The sequence below is a fragment of the Pangasianodon hypophthalmus genome, chromosome 5, assembly GCF_027358585.1.
Source record: "Pangasianodon hypophthalmus isolate fPanHyp1 chromosome 5, fPanHyp1.pri, whole genome shotgun sequence".
Taxonomy (NCBI): domain Eukaryota; kingdom Metazoa; phylum Chordata; class Actinopteri; order Siluriformes; family Pangasiidae; genus Pangasianodon; species Pangasianodon hypophthalmus.
Genome location: NC_069714.1, coordinates 25,068,708 through 25,090,655, shown reverse-complemented (window position 1 = coordinate 25,090,655; position 21,948 = coordinate 25,068,708). Strand labels below are relative to the sequence as shown.

Below are 21,948 nucleotides of genomic sequence, written 5' to 3'. Positions count from 1 at the left end.
AGCCCACGTACCACATCATGACACACTGGGCGCGCTCCGATAAATTCCGACTGGCTGCACAGTTTGCATGAGTGGTTATTTGTTCCATTTTGTAACAGCTTAATCAGTAAAAAAATTTTTTCACAAAAACACATGTAAAAGTGAGACTGAAGTTTAGAAATTTATAAAAGCAATGTTAACTTCATAATCCAAACAATTTTTAAGACCTGTCAAAATCGTATTTAAGACATTTTAAATTCATATTATTGGACTTGAGACTTTTTAAAAGTTTAAAAAGTTTAAAACTGTTATTTTTTAAAAGTTGCACAAGATTGCAATGTATTTGGGGTCATTTCTGCTCATGCTGGTAAAGTAATTAGATGACTTAGATTCTCCTGAAGGGAAAGGCGACAACAACAACAAAAAAACAATTCATTCATTTTTTTTTTTTTTTTTTAATAAAACACTTTATTATGCTTTTACTATATTAGGTGACAAAGTGCATTTCTACTAATCATTAGAGGAAAGTGTAGTGATGATGAATTCTGCCTTCATCATTTTAAATAAAATATACTCTATTATATCAGGAAGATGCAGAACAAGTGATAATAGGGTTATATGATGCAAAAGCAACGCACAGTGAGTTAAACAGTTCCAGATTTAAATCACGCTCGGTTGCATAGTCATTAATATCACCTGTGAAATAAAATGAAAAAGGAGCTCAACGTTACGTGTAATGAGCCAAATTTTAAGGTGCTACATTCGATCTACGTTTTTAGCCAAAAATCTTGACTTTCAAACCATTTAAAATAATGCATAATGTTTGAGTCTGACTACTGAGTAGTACAAGATAAGCAAATGGACAGTAAGTACCATTAAATACATATTTAAAGAAACATGCCCTTTAACATGTCTCATGTATTGAAATGTTTTGTATTTTTGAAATGAAATTTAAATGACTTGTCCAGGTTTTTGACTATGCAAATACACTGAAGGTGAAAGTAATAGCAGTTTATATTGTTAAAGAAGTTTCACACTGAATAAAAGTCAGACAGTCATAATACTATGATGAGAATCTCACCCCTTACATTGCTGTCTGGTAATGGTGACCTCAGAAACAGAGTTCTTCCACATATTCTACTTTGTCTCACCTCAGTTAATAGGTTTAGCTTGTGAAAGGGATGTAACAGCTATCTTAGAAGACAGCGAAGGCAGGAAAAGTGACATTAATGAAAGATGCCTGCAACCATAAGCTGTTAAAGGCCTCAGAGAAGTTAATACAAGGCCACAGGGGTTTTCTGATGTCTAATACACACACACACACACACACACAGCAAAACACTCACTCACTTTTGATATATTATATATCAAAGTACCAATATTGTATCAATATCAATATTAATATTATTAGCAATATTATAAATTTTACTTCAAATAGTATTTTTTTTAAATTCACAGTCTAATAGTTAGATTCAAAAATCTAAAGGTATGTGCGTTATACAATCATCATCAACTACAGAGACTCTCACAGAGCAGGAAAAAGTCTGTAAGAGCAAACATTTCATTTCCTCATTTCCTACGCATACACCAAGGCACCCTGGTATAAACTACTACCTAGGATTTAAACAAACAAACAAACAAACAAGAAAAAACACTAAACTAGGGATGCATCAATACCAGTGCTGGTATCCGTCTGATTCCATGCCTGTTCACTTGTATTTGAAAAATGTTCTGAGTGTACATTATCGCACTAATGAACAGATGACACAGAAGACAGCGATCTGAACGTATTTCATGAATACTGACGGCGACCAAAGCAAAGCACTGCAAACTGGGTGTAAAATATCAAGAGGAGAAACTACAGCATCTTCCTACAGTACAAGTAAACTCATGTAGCATGAGGAGTAACCAAAACTGCAGCAAACACTAGTTAGTTGAGAAAAAAAAGTGAAAATAACAGCCCTTAGCCAGTATGTTGCTCTTGACGATCAGCCGCTGACAACGAGGGATTCTGACGCAATAAAACAATTAACCATACATTTCTAACAGCTGTACAGAAGAGCTTCTCCAAAGTGAAACAAATCCCACTCTTCTCCACTGAAACCCTACTAGAGCCAAGGTAACTACTGTAGCTAGCTAACAACACTCCATTTAAAATCTGGCTAGCTATCTAACGTTATTAAGACCAAGGCTAGTAGTGTAAGTGCATGAATACACACTTGTGCGCTTTTCACGGCCACTATCTAAAGCAGAAAACATAAACGGAGCTAAATAATGTTATACAACACCAACGTATACAAATGTTATACAACACTCCTGATTATTAGTAAGAAGTCGGTTAGTCATTCTGGTATCAGTATAAGTATTAACGAGTACCAAAAAAACATGTATAAAAAATGGTATTGATGCATCCCTAACGATTTTAATGATTCTTTATTGCCAGTGTCACACGATTTTAGCACCACGTGGACCCTAGTGGTGTAAGAAAACATCAGCAGGCAGAAAAAAGCAAGAAAACCCTGCAGTCTGTTAGGTTTCAGTCTGAAACACAAAGCTACAGAGTTACCAGGTGAGGAAAGTGAAGGGGAACGGATGTCCCTCCTGTTAAGACACACAGAGATATCAGGTGTGTGTAGGACAGCTCTCTCAAATGGTGTTTCAGTACGGTTTTTAACACACCCTCGCCGACATGACTTCGGAGTGTATGCAAGCTGGAGTGTATTCCCGAAAACGTTTGCACATAAGTTTCGATTACCAAACCTACGGCCAGCGTTTTCAGCACCAACGTGCTGCTGCTCTTGAAATTAAGAACATCATTTCATCGCCATGACAACTGGAGCATCTCGAATGACAGACATGCCTACAGTTACAAGAAGATGTGAAGACTGCCATGGGTTTGAACACTGAGCCTCATTATCAATCTTACAGTAAAGTTGTGTGTAAATTTGTGGAAGCTAAATGGAACAAAATGTTTCTGCCAGATTTACAAAAGTTTCAGAAAGACTGATTTTCTTCGTACGCACAAGTGTGTGTGATGTTGATCACGGGTAAAGTGCATATCGCGTTCCCGACACAGCTCATTTACATGTAGTGACACCCACAAAACTCCATAAAAGGGTAAAGCCTGAAAGGAAGAAATGGAAGTTATTTTAACTTGTATGCCAATAAAAATATTTAATAATATATATTATTTATAATAATAATAAGCGAGCACTAAATCTTCTGTCAGCTGAGGCATTTCTTTACGGCTTATGGCTATGCGCAGACAGACCGGCAGCGTCCTCTGTTTTACAGCGCCATTTCTTTTGTCATCATTGAATGATTAGTTTTATTTGTCTCAATCTATGGGTTTGTGTTGTTTTTGATGGTACTCTTAGTCCCCGACCTGGTGAACAAGCATGAGGATGTGTTTTTGATAGAGACTCCAAATCTCTTCTATAAGTCGCTCTGCATAAGGGCGTGTGCTAAATGCTGTAACCTTAATAAAAATAATCAAAGTAACCTGTGCTTATTTTATCATTTGAAGTCGATCAAGTTGAAGTTTACATTAGTTACGTATGCATTTACACACACTCAGGAGCACGAGTAAGATACGAATGTTTTTCAGAGTTTACGGGATTTTCATGAATACCAAATTTCTTTTGTAAATGCGCGTGCGAATGATTTACGAATAAATTCATTCATATACAGGTTGATAAATGAGGCTCAGTGTTATTGTTACTAAAAAATATCACAACTTTAAATCAAATATGAGGAAGAAAAATCCATTAAAATTTTTTGTCCTTTGAGCATAATAGTTGAGACTGATTTGTACATTTTTTTAAATCCAGCTAGCACTTTTAATACAGCAATTTAAAGGTTTTTTTTAGGAAAAAGAGGAATGTCATCAGACTGCAGTAACTTTATTTTACATTCACGCCATGCATGGCTCATCTACCAAACTTCACGGGAGCTAATGAGTACCGTAACGGCTCTTGAGATGGAGCAGTCGCAGAGGGTTTGTTAAGAACGGTACTGAAAGGCAGCGTCAGCGTACTAGAGCTAAAATAAAAAGCATTTTTGGCGTTAGTTGACAGAGTGAATCAGCTGGGCTACGAAATTCAGTGCGTTTGAAGAAGCAGCACCGGTGAGAGAGAGAGACTGTGAGTGTGTGTGTGTGTGTGTGTGTGTGCACTATCCCAGCAGCACTCTCTGCAGCCGATCGGGTGGGACGGTCTGGTCGTCGTCCGAGTCTGCGTCGCTCTGAGGGTTGGAGCTGCAGGGAGAGGTGCATTCTGGGGAGCACAGGTAGTGCATGAGCGGCAGCCGGTACTTCCCGCAAAAATCCACAAACTTGATGTGGCGCACGCACGAGTCGAAGTACACACCTGCAGAGGAAGTGACACAGACATACCTTTATTTATCTAATACACTTATACACCTCTGAGAGAAATCTCCTCAGATGCAGTTGACCTTTATATATAGGAATTCCAGTACAGCTTAGATTTGAACTGAGCTCAAAGCCTCTATTTATTTTTAATACTTTTCCAATTTCTCCCATGTTTATTCATTTATTCATCTTCAGTAAGCGCTTTATCCTGGGCTGGGTCGAGGTGGATCAGGAGTGTGTCCCTTAGGCGTGAGGTGGGAATACGCCCTTGATGAGACGCCAATCCATCACAGTGCATCAAACACACACACTCATTCACACCTAGAGGCAATTTAGCATAGCCAATCCATCTATCTGCATGATTTTGGGAGGAAGGAGGGAACCGGAGAACCCGGAATAAACCCGCATGGACATGGGGTATATTATTTTGTATGATTCCGTACCTGATAAAGAGTAATCTCTGTATGTGCGGTGTATATTTTTGACGTGAAATGCATGTTCAGTCCACTGTGTGTACTATGAAGGTGAGTCAAATGAAAACCTGAAATAATGCAACATACACTAGAGGAACAGGACATTAAATTTGTAGTTGCAAAAGTAAAAAATGTGCTACGGGTCCATTGTTCTCTATAGCCCCTTCTACAGCTAACTTAAACCTGATACACTTTTGTGACACTTGATTGCAATAAACAACGCAAAATAAAAAAAATCAGGGAAATACACTGAAAAAAAGTCACTGTATGTACTGATGTACTGTATGTACTGATTCTCTGTCTCTGTTTCTCTGGACACTTTGTGCTTAATTTTTTGCAGTTTGTACACTGGATACTGTTCCTCATCTCATGTCTCAGTCCCTGTGTCTCACCTCCACACTTGGGGTTAGGGCACTTGCTGGCCAGGTCCAGGTATTTGACGAGGTTCGCAGGCAGGTCCTTCTCTGAGTAGCGGAAGTTACGCGTTTTAATGGTGCGACCTGCCAGCTCCAGCAGCGACGGGGGGTCATAGGTCATGTCCTTAATGAAGCGCACGACCAGTGGGTTGCCGCGGAGACTCAGCTCCTGGAGCTGCACTAGGCTGAGGATTTCACGCGGCAAATAGGTCAGGAGATTATTATGAAGGCTGAGAGAACGCAGGGAGTGGAGCCTGGAGAAAAAGAATAAGACAGAGATAGAGAGAAAGATAGAGAGAGAGAGAGGTCTTATTCGACATCTTTACGATTGTTACTATTATTATTTATCATTACTATTACTTTTATTATAACAATTCGATTCAAAACTAAATGTGATTGTTAATAACAGTGCTGTAACTGCATAAGGTCATGCCTGTAAAGCTTGAACAGAGAGAGAGTAAGACAGAGAGAGACAAACTCTCAGAGAGGGACACAGGAAGAGAGAGAGAGAGAGAGAGAGAGAGAGAGACGGTGTGACAGAGAGACTGAACAGAGAGAGAGGGAGACAGCAAAAGTTAGAGAGAGACTGAAAACCCCAGAGAGAAAAAGAAAAAGAAACAGACAGAGAGGAAGGGAGACACAGAGAGAGAGAGACATTGAGAGAAACAGAGAGAGAAAAAGAGATACACAGAGACAGACAGAGAGAGGGGAGAGAGAGCAAGAGAAAGAAACGGAAATAAACAGAGAGAGAAAGAGAGAAACAGACAGAAAAATAGATACAGAAAGAGAGACAGATACAAGGAGAGCGAGAGACAGACAGACAAAGAGAGTGAGAAAGAGAGCAAGAGAGAGACAGACAGAGAGAGAAACAGAAAGAAACCGACAGAAAGAGTGAGTGAGAGAAAGACAGAGAGACAGGAGCAGAGAGAGTGGAGAAAGAATGGTTTGGAAACAAAAGAAAATGTGACGAGGATGAATGACGGAGAAAAAAAATGAAAACATGATGACAAAAGACAACCATGATAACCAAGTGCCTTTCACTATGCACTGTACTACAGAAATCAAAAAGGGTGTGTGTGTTTGAGTGTGTGTGTGTGTGTGTGTGTGTACCTGGTGAACTGTGGTGGGATGCTCTGGATGCGGTTATCACACAGGGCCAGGTAGCTGAGCATAGGCAGGTTGGCCAGCTCCACTGGGATTGAAGAGATCATGTTTCCTCCCAAATACAGCAGCTCCAAACTGCAGGAAAACACACACACACACACACACACACGATCAGTGACAATATTAGAACTGTATACTATTATAAATGACTAATGGTGTGTGTCTCTCCTTCTGAGATCATACACAGTGCACTTTGAGACGTGATCAGAGATGATGTACGAGGCGGACTCAAATAAATAAACCTTAATTTTTTTGCTTCATTTATTGTGAATAAATATCATTTTTCTACATAATCTCCATTTTGCGTGTCTGGATTCCTCCAGGAAATAAGATTCATTTCTAATTTATGTCGCACTGTTAAGGTTTTAATTTGACTCACTCTCTTTTATAAAAACATAACGATTTTAATTTAAATTTAAACCAGGCAATGTTGCAGTATGATACGATTTCTATGCAACATGATGTTGGGTGATACCATGTGAAATTACATGATTTATTGGTCTCATTGTATCATTATTTATTGTATAACAGCATGCATCTGTTAGCACACTTCTGTTTGTTAAGTCTTCTATTTTGCTAAAAGACAATGGAAATGTATTAATCATAGTGTTTTTTATTATGGATAAAAATGATCTGTTTTAAAAGCAGGTCACACTGGAGGAAAATCTTAATGCACACTATAGAAATAATAATAATACTAATACTACTACTACTACTACTACTAATAATAATAATAATAATAAAAGATCTGGATAAATCGCATTAAGAATTATTTTATAATTCCATCGACCAGTGAGGCGCTTAGAGGACTTGTCTCGAGTTGTAGCTACATTCTGAACTGGAATGAGGAAAGCGGAGAAGCTGTAGAAGCTTGTAATATTCCTCAGGGATGCTGCTATTTAACTTGTGTGTGTGTGTGTGTGTGTGTGAGTGAGTGATGTATGTATGTCCCCACGCGCGCACACACGCACACGCACGCACACACACACACACACACAGCAGACATCAGATATCTAAAGTTCAGACCAGCATCATATCACTGTTTAGTCCACCATGTCACACACCATTCTCTCTGTCTGAGAACGGAAGAGAAAAGGATGTGTTTGGGGCTGGGGGGCCATGAGCCATCCTGCTTTCTCTACTCTCCCGAGCCTGCAGCATTACTCTCACTGAACGCAGCCATTCATTTCTGCATCAATGACCCATTCTCCTGCAGAGGCCAGTCACAGTCACTGGTCTCCACAGTCACTGGTCCAGAAACACACACACACACAGGAATAGAAATAGGGCAGGTCTCTCTAATGGACTGACCCAGAGTGTAATATGGCCCAAAGGGACAAACGCGTGTGTGTGTTCTGACCCAAACTCAGCGCTGCACTTCCACCACTGCAGAGCTTGAACACTAACCTGAACATTTACTATCAGAGTAAAGACTACATGTGGGGTGAGACCGCTGTCTGACACTCACAGAAAAAAACAATCAGCTGCCAAAATGTCTCCTCACTACAATTATTACAATTATTAACACCATTCAGAGCTAAGGATCAAGATTCATATAAACCATACACATACAATACACGTTAGAACCAACAGAGGGCGCACTACTGCAAGTGCAAAAGTAAACACCCCCTACAAGCTTCTCATTCATTCAAGTGACAGACGTAAAGGTATTTTTTTTTATCCTATAATGCCAATTTCATCTGAAAACGTAAAGTAAAAAAATCCATGTTATAATATACACTGTAAAAAAAAAAAAAAAAAAAAAAAAAAAAAAAAAGCCTATTAAATTTCACTAACATATACAGTAGTTATACTAATACGAGGCTGAGTCAAATAAAAACCGCAAAAAAAGCAGAACACAAATTAGAATTGAATCAAATGATTTTCAAGAGAAATCCGGACACTCTAAGCACTGGAACACTTGCATTAAATGCAATGGAGCGAATGTAGAAAAATTATACACTTATTTGTGAAACCTATTTGGAAAAAATAATAGAAAGAGCATGTTTTTATTTTAAAAAAAGAAATATATTTTAAATAAATAAGTGCGATCCTTTTTGGGATCAAAAAAATGTCATGACCCCCACCTCTGTTGTAAAGTCGTCCCAGTACGTTACCCCTGAACAGCCGTCGTACTTTGTTCGGCTGTAACTCGACATATCTTCCTGACCTACCTAAATATCTGAATCTGAATCATTAGGCAGACTTCACACACACCCATCAAAATGATTTGCTTATCTATTTTAGCACAACTCTTACGACCACCTCAGGGACCATGTTGTGATCCTGGTTAAAAAAAAAAAAAAGTCTAAAATTTACTTAATAATTTCTAAGAATCAAAGTAGAAGTCTTTTCTTATCTAATCAGCTGGAATGATGTGGATTTTCTCACTCAGCACATACTTCACATACTCCTCCAGAGTGCTGAGAGTGCAATTTTTCCCAGCACACTTTGCATGACCAACATTTTAATGATAAAAATGATTAAATGTTTAAGTTTAAACCTACATTGTAAATAAATTAAAAAACAAATTTGTTTTCAGACAAATTCACTTTTCACTGAAATCTTTTAAATCTATTTTCAGTGCTTTTCACACTATTTAACACTATTACAACATCACTTTAGCACTATTACAACAGCACTTGTTTCCTCTACAGTTATTGACAACTGTATGTAGGGGTGGGTGATATAAATGACAGAAATATCATATCACAATTCTCAAAAGCATTTCTACAATACACAATATGTATTATATAGGTTTGATCACAAACTGCCAGAAATACAGTAGTGTTGCATTTAAAAAAAAATTCAAGTAGTGGTGTAATGATGCATCATGACACGATGCATCGCAATGCAAAAATGTGACAATGTGCATTACAGAAATGTGCAGTTCACACTGCTGAACTCATTCTATTAATTACGCATGTAATGCAGTTGCAATGTTTGAGCACCACAGGTCACAATCTGCACAACTCATAAAGTTAAAATATAAAGTGGTCACGTGATCGCGATCGATCGCGGATAGCCTGCAAGATCTGTGCTTGTCAAGTCCAATAGCCCGATATCTTTGGTTTGCAATAACCAACACAGTTTGTATGTTATACGATTACACAACCACGTTATAACAGTTAGAGAGCTCTTCACTGGCTTTCAAACAACACCAGAGGCTGAGGAAATCGAGCATTTTAGCTGACTTGGAGCTCTACTTCCAATTAAAATGACACCTCAGGCACTGCTATGGAGCTCATTATGTTTCAATCAATCATTTTCAAAGTTTCCAGGTCAGAAACATTGCTTATTCAATCAAAATTTTTGGGAGAATTTATAAGATATGGTGAACCTGGTGTACATTCAGTTTACAATATTAAATCTATTTCAATTTAAATATTAAATTGATTTATTTAGTTTTGTACAGACAAAAATGCACATTGTTTTGCATTGTTTATGAGCCAGAAATCCAGAAAAAAATTATTTTCAGTAGTCAGTATCGTGAATCGAATCAAATCATGAGTGTAGTGTATCATTATACCCCTAATGTTCAGTGATTTACAGTGTCTACAAAAAAAAATAAAAATACTAATCTGTAAAAATGTATTGGTAGGGCAGTGTCAAAAATCAGCCAGATGGTATCCTACGCAAACATTTAATTCTGACATGACTTCCTGTCTCAGAATACAGCCTTAGTAAGCAGTATTTTTTTTCCATTTCAGACACACCCAAAGTGTTAGCAAAGTCCTTCTCAATGTGGATCTGTAACAGGAACCTTTTTACCTGAAATGTTTTTGTCCCTGGATGTTTGTACTTCCTACCAGGCAGACCAGAGGTCAGAGGATAAGAGTGAGCCCTCTCTTCTGCTTCTCCCTCTTCCACACAGCCTACGTACGTGTCCTGTATGTGAGTAAAGCTGATTCTCAACAGCGCTGTGTGTCTGTTGCAAACATTAACAGTCACCTTCTCTGTGCAGAATCAAACTAAATTTATCCAAAATGTCAGGAACCTGCACTCAGCGATTCCTACTTCATAAATCAATAACACAAATCACAGACGTCCTGACATGCTGTTGAGAAACATCTGAAGATAAAAGTAAAACATCTCCTGAATCACTGATGGGCTATAAAGTTTGGTGATTTGGAAGCCAGCCAGAGCTTGTGTGTGTGTCAGTGTGACACTGAGACATTAAGATAAGGTTTATTAAGGGCAGTCAGAAATATTCACATGCTGCTCTCGTGGAGGGAAAATGATTTGGCTTACATCTGTCTCTCTCGCTCTCTCTCTCTCACACACACACACACACACACACACACACACACACACTACACTGTGAGTCTGACCCTATATCACAGTCTTTCTATTCTAGTATACCCTACCACAGGAACCTCACCTTACAAACTTTTTGCTGTCGGAAAATTTTGTTTTATAAAAACCAGTATTTTTTCCCCATAGCTCTGAGCTATAAATATGTTGGGGTTGCCATGCTCATGTTTCATTCTGCACCACCACAACGAGCAAACAATTCACTGTGTATATTTAATCAAAATGTTGGATGAGGATGAAGGAGGCCTAGATGACCCTAAAGAAGTGGAAGAGGACATGTCTGAAATAGAAGACCACACTGAATATGATCCAAACCATAAATCAGCTGATGACGAAGTGGACCCTCCTGAGGTGGATGATACATTCTTGTTGAAGAATAGAAATTTACTGTGGTCTTCATCCCCCCAAAGGGTCCACTGGGGCCCATTCGTAGTGCGGACAGCCTGGAACCAGGAAAAGTCCTACAGGACAAGGCTCTTCCTGGAAGAGCTAGAGAGAGCTATGGTGACTCCTTATATTGAAAGAAGGCAGCAACTCCGTTGTACACCAACTTCTGCCAGTTTGGTGAGGGATGTATAGGATGCATGCTCTGCCTCCTGAGCAGCTGCCCCCAAGAAAAGAACAGAAAGAGGTGCCAGCTCTGGCCCCAAGGAATGTGTAGACCAGCATTGTGCGCCACAAACTCGGGAAATATTTTTGCAAGGCACACACCATCCTTACACAATGCCACTCTTTTGTATGAACACACATGTGGCTTATTAAAATGAGATCTTTTTTTTCTTTTAACCTGACAGAATGTTTGATGTTTGCCAAGTAAATTTTTTTTGGGTCTGTTTTTTTTCTTTGTAGTTAAATCATATTGGTCAGTTTTGACCAGAAACACCACAGATGTAGTTTGGTGAGACCCCTGCAAACTTTGAAATGATGTCAAAACAAGTATTTTGGCACAACTTTGACACAGTCTTTGATTATCATTCAATATGTTTGCCTCTGGTCTTTACTGTAATCTGATTATTTTACTCATAAACAGGTGGTGTGATTTTGGGTAAGTGAGGTCTATATTCTACAAATTCCAAAAAGAAGTGAAAAAATGCGTGATAATGGCCAAGAAAGAAATGGGATAAAATGAGTAACACAGAATTAGATACTCACTCTAATACAGCCAGAGGGTTAATATAAACCTGTGATTTTTCTTGCAGACCACACTATTGTCAGAACTGCTGTTATCAGATTCGGGAATTCAACAGCAATGAATGAAGGCTGCACAAAATACTGTAATTGTGGATTTGTCATTCAGCTATGTGCGTGCATGCTCCTGATTCTCCACGGCTGTAAGGAAAGTTCTCGTGTCGAGCCGAGGCTTTTTATTTCGGCAGTTGAGGAGACAGAGGAAGCAGCAGCAGAATGCCAAGTAGCACACACAGCAACACACTGACTGTGGGATTAACTCTCAGTGTGTCTAATGATTTCTTATTGTAACAGTGTAGGTCTTAATGGCATACTATGCTCTGACTATTACTACAGCAGCACAAATTCATTAAAAATGGATGTTTTTGCTCTGTGCATGGTGACAGGTCATTGATTAGCTGTTTTGGAACAGGAAGAAATTCTGGAGATGGATTTCTAAATCCAAAACCTAACATGAGCTCAGACATCATCATAATAATAATAATAATAATAATAATAATAATAATAATAATAATAATAATGTTTGGTTTTCACCAGACATGGCACCTTGCATGATGACCATTTCCACCTTGGTCTTATCAGTCCAAAGGATATTGTTCCAGGACTTTTGTGTTTTGTTCAGATGCAATTTTGCAAACCTAAGTCATGCTCCATATTCTTTTTGGAGAGAGGGGGCTTTTTCCTAGCCACCCTTCCATGAAAGCCATAATTGTTCAGTCTTTTTCTGATTGTGCCGTCATGAACATAAACCTTTTCTCACTGTAGAATGATGAATTTCAAATTGTTTGGAGATGGCCTTATAACCCTTCCCAGATTGATGACCAGCAACAAATGCTTCTCTGAGGTCATGGTTGATATCTTAATCTTCTTGGCATGATGTAGACACACACACCTGAGTGCTCCAGAACACCAAACTGCCAAAAGGTCTGCTTTTATAGAGGTAGTCACACTTCTTGATGATAAACTAATCTTGTGCATTTCATTAGTAAAACTTGGCTGCTAATTGCTCTCTTAATGATTGTGGAAGTAGGAAGGGTGTACTTATTTTTTCCCATGTGGTTTCTGAATGTTGGTTTATTTTTTGGGAAAAATAACTACATATTAAAATCTGCTGTGTTTTTTTTTTGTTGTTGTTCAGATTATTTATTGCTTTATTGAAGTTAGTGAGAACCACACAATTGTTATTTAGGCCCTGATAAATAAAAACATAGACTTGAAGGAGGGTGTACTTTCTTTTTCCCATGACTGTATACGATACCGACCTGACAGGGCTGTCTATCGCAGCAGGGATGTGTCTGGGATGAATCTTTCCATCTCAGGAGGGATATGTTTGAGTGTTATATCTGAATGTGATGTATATTATATATAAGATACACACCTGGTGAGGCTGTCTATCTCAGCAGGGATGTGTATGAGTGTGAGATATGAATGTAATGTACACCAATCAGCCATAACATTATGACCACTGACAGGTGAAGTGAATAATATTGATTATCTCTTTACAATAGCACCTGTGAATGGTTGAGATATATTAGGCAGCAACTGACCAGTCGGTTCTCGAAGTTGATGTGTTGGAAACAGGAAAAATGGGCAAGCGTAAGGATTAGAGATACTTTGACAACGGCCAAATTGTGATGGCTAGATGACTGGGTCAGAGCATCTTTAAAACGGCAGGCCTTGTGGGGTGTTCCCGGTATGCAGTAGTTATTACCTACCAAAAGTGGTCCAAGGAAGGACAACCGGTGAACTAACGACAGGGTCATGGGCGCCCAAGGCTCACTGATGCGCATGAGGAGTGAAGGCTAGTCTGTCTGGTCTGATCCCACAGAAAAGCTATTGTAGCACAAATTGCTGAAAAGTTAATGCTGGCTATGATAGAAAGGTGTCAGAACACACGGTGCATCGCAGCTTGCGGCGTATGGGGCTGTGTAGCCACAGACCTGTCAGAGTGCTCATGCTGACCTCTGTCCACTGCCAAAAGTGCCTACAATGGACAGGTGAGCATCAGAACTGGGCCACAGAGCAATGGAAGAAGGTGGCCTGGTCCGATAAATCACATTTTCTTTTACATCATGTGGAAGGCCGGGTGCGTGTGCATTGTTTACCTGGGGAAGAGATGGCACCAGCATGCACTATGGGAAGAAGGCAAGCTGGCGGAGGAAGTGTGATGCTCTGGGCAATGTTCTGCTGGGAAACTTTGGGTCCTGGCATTCATGTGGATGCTATTTTGACACATACCACCTACCTAAACATTATTGCAGACCAGGTACACCCCTTCATGGCAACGGTATTCCCTAATGGAAGTGACCTCTTCCGGCAGGATAATGTGCACTGCCACACTGTAAAAATGGTTCAGGAATGGTTCGAGGAACATGACAAAGAGTTCAAGGTGTTGACTTGGCCTCCAAATTCCCCAATCGAACATCTGTGGGGTGTGCTGGCCATCAAGTCCGATCCATGGAGGCTCCACCTTGCAACTTACAGGACTTAAAGGATCTGCTGTGTTTGTGCCAGATACCACAGCACACCTTCAGGGATCTAGTGGAGTCCATGCCTCGAGTGTGAGATATGAATGTAGTGTATATTATATTGAGACACACACCTGGTGAGGCTGTCTATCTCAGCAGGGATGTGTATGAGTGTGAGATATGAATGTAGTGTATATTATATTGAGACACACACCTGGTGAGGCTGTCTATCTCAGCAGGGATGTGTATGAGTGTGAGATACGAATGTAGTGTATATTATATTGAGACACACACCTGGTGAGGCTGTCTATCTCAGCAGGGATGTGTTTGAGTGTGAGATACGAATGTAGTGTATATTATATTGAGATACACACCTGGTGAGGCTGTCTATCTCAGCAGGGATGTGTATGAGTGTGAGATACGAATGTAGTGTATATTATATATAAGACACACACCTGGTGAGGCTGTCTATCTCAGCAGGGATGTGTATGAGTGTGAGATACGAATGTAGTGTATATTATATATAAGACACACACCTGGTGAGGCTGTCTATCTCAGCAGGGATGTGTATGAGTGTGAGATATGAATGTAGTGTATATTATATATAAGACACACACCTGGTGAGGCTGTCTATCTCAGCAGGGATGTGTATGAGTGTGAGATATGAATGTAGTGTATATTATATATAAGACACACACCTGGTGAGGCTGTCTATCTCAGCAGGGATGTGTATGAGTGTGAGATATGAATGTAGTGTATATTATATATAAGACACACACCTGGTGAGGCTGTCTATCTCAGCAGGGATGTGTATGAGTGTGAGATATGAATGTAGTGTATATTATATATAAGACACACACCTGGTGAGGCTGTCTATCTCAGCAGGGATGTGTATGAGTGTGAGATATGAATGTAGTGTATATTATATTGAGACACACACCTGGTGAGGCTGTCTATCTCAGCAGGGATGTGTATGAGTGTGAGATATGAATGTAATGTATATTATATATAAGATACACACCTGGTGAGGCTGTCTATCTCAGCAGGGATGTGTATGAGTGTGAGATATTAATGTAATGTATATTATATATAAGATACACACCTGGTGAGGCTGTCTATCTCAGCAGGGATGTGTTTGAGTGTGAGATATGAATGTAGTGTATATTATATATAAGACACACACCTGGTGAGGCTGTCTATCTCAGCAGGGATGTGTATGAGTGTGAGATATGAATGTAGTGTATATTATATTGAGACACACACCTGGTGAGGCTGTCTATCTCAGCAGGGATGTGTATGAGTGTGAGATACACTATATTACCAAAAGTATTCGGTCACCTGCCTTGACTCACATATGAACTTAAGTGCCATCCCATTCCTAACCCATAGGGTTCAATATGATGTCGGTCCACCTTTTGCAGCTATTACAGCTTCAACTCTTCTGGGAAGGCTGTCCACAAGGTTGAGGAGTGTGTTTATAGGAATTTTTGACCATTCTTCCAAAAGCGCATTGGTGAGGTCACACACTGATGTTGGTCAAGAAGGCCTGGCTCTCAGTCTCCGCTCTAATTCATCCCAAAGGTGTTCTGTCGGGTTCAGGTCAGGACTCTGTGCAGGCCAGTCAAGTTCATCCACACCAGACTCTGTCATCCATGTCTTTATGGACCTTGCTTTGTGCACTGGTGCACAGTCATGTTGGAAGAGGAAGGGGCCCGCTCCAAACTGTTCCCACAAGGTTGGGAGCATGGAATTGTCCAAAATGTTTTGGTATCCTGAAGCATTCAAAGTTCCTTTCACTGGAACTAAGGGGCCAAGCCCAACTCCTGAAAAACAACCTCACACCATAATTCCTCCTCCACCAAATTTCACACTCGGCACAATGCAGTCCGAAATGTACCGTTCTCCTGGCAACCTCCAAACCCAGACTCGTCCATCAGATTGCCAGATGGAAAAGCGTGATTCATCACTCCAGAGAACGCGTCTCCACTGCTCTAGAGTCCAGTGGCGGCGTGCTTTACACCACTGCATCCGACGCTTTGCATTGCACTTGGTGATGTGTGGCTTGGATGCAGCTGCTCGGCCATGGAACCCATTCAATGAAGCTCTCTACGCACTGTTCTTGGGCTAATCTGAAGGTCACATGAAGTTTGGAGCTCTGTAGTAATTGACTGTGAAGAAAGTCGACGACCTCTTTGCACTATGCGCATCAGCATCCGCTGACCCCTCTCCGTCAATTTAAGTGGCCTACCACTTCATGGCTGAGTTGCTGTTGTTCCCAAACTCTTCCATTTTGTTATGATAAAGCTGACAGTTGACTGTGGAATATTTAGGAGCGAGGAAATTTCACGACTGGATTTGTTGCACAGGTGGCATCCTATGACAGTTCCACGCTGAAATTCACTGAGCTCCTAAGAGCGGCCCATTCTTTCACAAATGTTTGTAAAAACAGTCTGCATGCCTAAGTGCTTGATTTTATACACCTGTGGCCAGGCCAAGTGATTAGGACACCCGATTCTGATCATTTGGATGGGTGACCGAATACTTTTGGTAATATAGTGTATTAATGTAATGTATATTATATATAAGACACACACCTGGTGAGGCTGTCTATCTCAGCAGGGATGTGTATGAGTGTGAGATATGAATGTAGTGTATATTATATATAAGACACACACCTGGTGAGGCTGTCTATCTCAGCAGGGATGTGTATGAGTGTGAGATATGAATGTAGTGTATATTATATATAAGACACACACCTGGTGAGGCTGTCTATCTCAGCAGGGATGTGTATGAGTGTGAGATATGAATGTAGTGTATATTATATTGAGACACACACCTGGTGAGGCTGTCTATCTCAGCAGGGATGTGTATGAGTGTGAGATATGAATGTAATGTATATTATATATAAGATACACACCTGGTGAGGCTGTCTATCTCAGCAGGGATGTGTATGAGTGTGAGATATGAATGTAGTGTATATTATATTGAGACACACACCTGGTGAGGCTGTCTATCTCAGCAGGGATGTGTATGAGTGTGAGATATGAATGTAGTGTATATTATATATAAGACACACACCTGGTGAGGCTGTCTATCTCAGCAGGGATGTGTATGAGTGTGAGATATGAATGTAGTGTATATTATATTGAGACACACACCTGGTGAGGCTGTCTATCTCAGCAGGGATGTGTATGAGTGTGAGATATGAATGTAATGTATATTATATATAAGATACACACCTGGTGAGGCTGTCTATCTCAGCAGGGATGTGTATGAGTGTGAGATATGAATGTAGTGTATATTATATTGAGACACACACCTGGTGAGGCTGTCTATCTCAGCAGGGATGTGTATGAGTGTGAGATATGAATGTAGTGTATATTATATTGAGACACACACCTGGTGAGGCTGTCTATCTCAGCAGGGATGTGTATGAGTGTGAGATATGAATGTAGTGTATATTATATTGAGACACACACCTGGTGAGGCTGTCTATCTCAGCAGGGATGTGTATGAGTGTGAGATATGAATGTAGTGTATATTATATTGAGACACACACCTGGTGAGGCTGTCTATCTCAGCAGGGATGTGTATGAGTGTGAGATATGAATGTAGTGTATATTATATTGAGACACACACCTGGTGAGGCTGTCTATCTCAGCAGGGATGTGTATGAGTGTGAGATATGAATGTAGTGTATATTATATTGAGACACACACCTGGTGAGGCTGTCTATCTCAGCAGGGATGTGTACGAGTGTGAGATATGAATGTAGTGTATATTATATTGAGACACACACCTGGTGAGGCTGTCTATCTCAGCAGGGATGTGTTTGAGTGTGAGATATGAATGTAGTGTATATTATATTGAGACTCACACCTGGTGAGGCTGTCTATCTCAGCAGGGATGTGTATGAGTGTGAGATATGAATGTAGTGTATATTATATTGAGACACACACCTGGTGATGCTGTCTATCTCAGCAGGGATGTGTATGAGTGTGAGATATGAATGTAATGTATATTATATATAAGATACACACCTGGTGAGGCTGTCTATCTCAGCAGGGATGTGTATGAGTGTGAGATATGAATGTAGTGTATATTATATTGAGACACACACCTGGTGATGCTGTCTATCTCAGCAGGGATGTGTATGAGTGTGAGATATGAATGTAATGTATATTATATATAAGATACACACCTGGTGAGGCTGTCTATCTCAGCAGGGATGTGTATGAGTGTGAGATATGAATGTAGTGTACATTATATTGAGACACACACCTGGTGAGGCTGTCTATCTCAGCAGGGATGTGTACGAGTGTGAGATATGAATGTAGTGTATATTATATTGAGACACACACCTGGTGAGGCTGTCTATCTCAGCAGGGATGTGTGCGAGTGTGAGATATGAATGTAGTGTGTATTATATATAAGATACACACCTGGTGAGGCTGTCTATCTCAGCAGGGATGTGTATGAGTGTGAGATATGAATGTAGTGTATATTATATATAAGATACACACCTGGTGAGGCTGTCTATCTCAGCAGGGATGTGTACGAGTGTGAGATATGAATGTAGTGTATATTATATTGAGACACACACCTGGTGAGGCTGTCTATCTCAGCAGGGATGTGTACGAGTGTGAGATATGAATGTAGTGTATATTATATTGAGACACACACCTGGTGAGGCTGTCTATCTCAGCAGGGATGTGTATGAGTGTGAGATATGAATGTAGTGTATATTATATTGAGACACACACCTGGTGAGGCTGTCTATCTCAGCAGGGATGTGTATGAGTGTGAGATATGAATGTAGTGTATATTATATTGAGACACACACCTGGTGAGGCTGTCTATCTCAGCAGGGATGTGTACGAGTGTGAGATATGAATGTAGTGTATATTATATATAAGACACACACCTGGTGATGCAGTCTATCTCAGCAGGGATGTGTTTGAGTGTGAGATATGAATGTAGTGTATATTATATTGAGACACACACCTGGTGAGGCTGTCTATCTCAGCAGGGATGTGTATGAGTGTGAGATATGAATGTAATGTATATTATATATAAGATACACACCTGGTGAGGCTGTCTATCTCAGCAGGGATGTGTATGAGTGTGAGATATGAATGTAGTGTATATTATATTGAGACACACACCTGGTGAGGCTGTCTATCTCAGCAGGGATGTGTTTGAGTGTGAGATATGAATGTAGTGTATATTATATTGAGACACACACCTGGTGAGGCTGTCTATCTCAGCAGGGATGTGTATGAGTGTGAGATATGAATGTAGTGTATATTATATATAAGACACACACCTGGTGAGGCTGTCTATCTCAGCAGGGATGTGTACGAGTGTGAGATATGAATGTAGTGTATATTATATTGAGACACACACCTGGTGAGGCTGTCTATCTCAGCAGGGATGTGTATGAGTGTGAGATATGAATGTAGTGTATATTATATATAAGACACACACCTGGTGAGGCTGTCTATCTCAGCAGGGATGTGTATGAGTGTGAGATATGAATGTAGTGTATATTATATTGAGACACACACCTGGTGAGGCTGTCTATCTCAGCAGGGATGTGTACGAGTGTGAGATATGAATGTAGTGTATATTATATTGAGACACACACCTGGTGAGGCTGTCTATCTCAGCAGGGATGTGTATGAGTGTGAGATATGAATGTAGTGTATATTATATTGAGACACACACCTGGTGAGGCTGTCTATCTCAGCAGGGATGTGTTTGAGGCGGTTTCCCCCGAAGGACAGTGAGTGAAGCCGCTGTAACTGGAGCACTTGTTTGGGGATCTCCTCGAAGCGGTTCCCGCTGAGGTTGACCACCTCGAGGCTCTGTAGCGAGCTGAGGTCTTTGGGCAGAGAGAACTCATCCAGGCGGTTGTTTTTGGCGATGAGGGTCTTGAGTCTGGTCAGACCGGTGACAGCGTCGCTCAGGACCGACAGTCCGTTATTACTCACGTCCAGGAACTCGAGGCTCGTGAAGCGGCTGATGGAGACCGGAAGTGCCGCCAGTCTGTTGTAGCAGAGGTGAAGCTGGGTTGTTTCTGTCCTCCGTTTTTCACTCAGAGTCTCAAAGTTCACACTGTTTAAGTTTAAATGGGACAAATCCAACACGCTTTCTCCACCTTCAGCTCCTTCCAAAGCATCCATTGTTTTATATATGTATAAATAATAATAAAATTATAATAATAATAATAAAACAAGCCCTTGTGCAAAACCTTTAACTCGACTAGCTGCCTTTTAAAACATGATTAGTTTTGTCCAGCTCCTACACCAACATCTACACCCACCTACAAGCTCCAAACACTACACTTCCACACTGCATACACCAGTGTTAAACTGTGTAACTTGACTTACAGCAGCCGAAACCTGTATAACTACAACACACACCACTCACCTCAATGGGAAACATTGTGTAATTCAGGTTCCGGGGTTCTGACTTCACTCCGTGGCCACGCCCACAAGCTCATTAACCCTTTCACTTAGCACCACGAACAGCTTTTTCACTTCTAATTTCTTTACATGCTAAGATTCAGCAATAAGCTTAAACATAAGCAGGAAGTGTATATTGTCTATAAATCTGTTCTGTTTGTATATGTAAAAGTTTGTTAGAGAGTCATGCTTTTGCTGATTATGTGACAGCACGTGCTTCTAAGATTTCATTATGCAATATGTCCTGAAGCTTAGCTCATGCTTTCTGCTGTAAGAGCCTGATATGTTACACACTGCTCTTCTGCAATGTTATATCCAGATAAATACTTACAAATATGGTGTGAATGTTTATCTGTCAGTAGGCTAACCTATTGACATACAGGTTGCTATTAAAATGATGCAATGACACCTAAAAATTGTCTGATTTATATAGGTACTGATATGCACTTTAAGGCTGATTTGCACCCAAGAGGTATAGACTTCCCTTCAAGCCCAGAGAGTGCCTGAAGAAATTTTAGGTTAACCCCTAGCCAGGAGACCTACACAGTCTATCCAGGGGACCATCCTTGGACCTTTTAGGGTGACTTAAACATTACAACCTGGATTTTTAGACTGAAATTTGTTGCAAAATATTCTCACTAAAATTTTTTTTTTATGAAATTCACACTTCATGAATTCACAATGAATTCAGCATACAGAAAGTCTCTTTTTTTTTAACAGGAAATAATTTTGAGAAATTTAAAACAAAAAAAGAAAATGTTCAGTATTTTATATTTTGAATATTCAGTATTCTGTGCTATTTCTTGGTCACTACTGAAACTGTCTGAATTTTGAGAAATTTAAAACAAAGAAAGAAAAAGCAGGGAAATGTTCAAGATCTTGACTATTGAATATTCTGCACTATTTCTATTTAAATTTAAGCGAATTTATAATATTGACCATGTTAAGACCTATGTACAAAAGGTCAGATCTTCCTTGAGTCTTATCTCTTCCACTGAAGCATGTGGTTAGAGGACACTCAGATGGATCTGATCCTGATGGATCATCAGGTTTTACTACACTATTACACACTATTATCACTGTAGATTCAAATTTAAATTACATTCACAT

General features: G+C 40.0%; 1 protein-coding gene across 1 annotated transcript; it reads right to left on the bottom strand.

The window, feature by feature from the left end:
- Window positions 1-422: 422 nt before the first annotated feature.
- Window positions 423-21,927, bottom strand: lrrc58b (leucine rich repeat containing 58b). The gene is made up of 4 exons (XM_026947142.3): window positions 20,099-21,927; window positions 6,348-6,476; window positions 5,214-5,491; window positions 423-4,346 (listed from the first exon to the last, which is right to left on the bottom strand). Exons 1-4 carry the CDS (start codon window positions 20,554-20,556, stop codon window positions 4,153-4,155), a joined length of 1,059 nt encoding a protein of 352 aa, XP_026802943.2. The 5' UTR covers window positions 20,557-21,927; the 3' UTR covers window positions 423-4,152.
- Window positions 21,928-21,948: the final 21 nt, after the last annotated feature.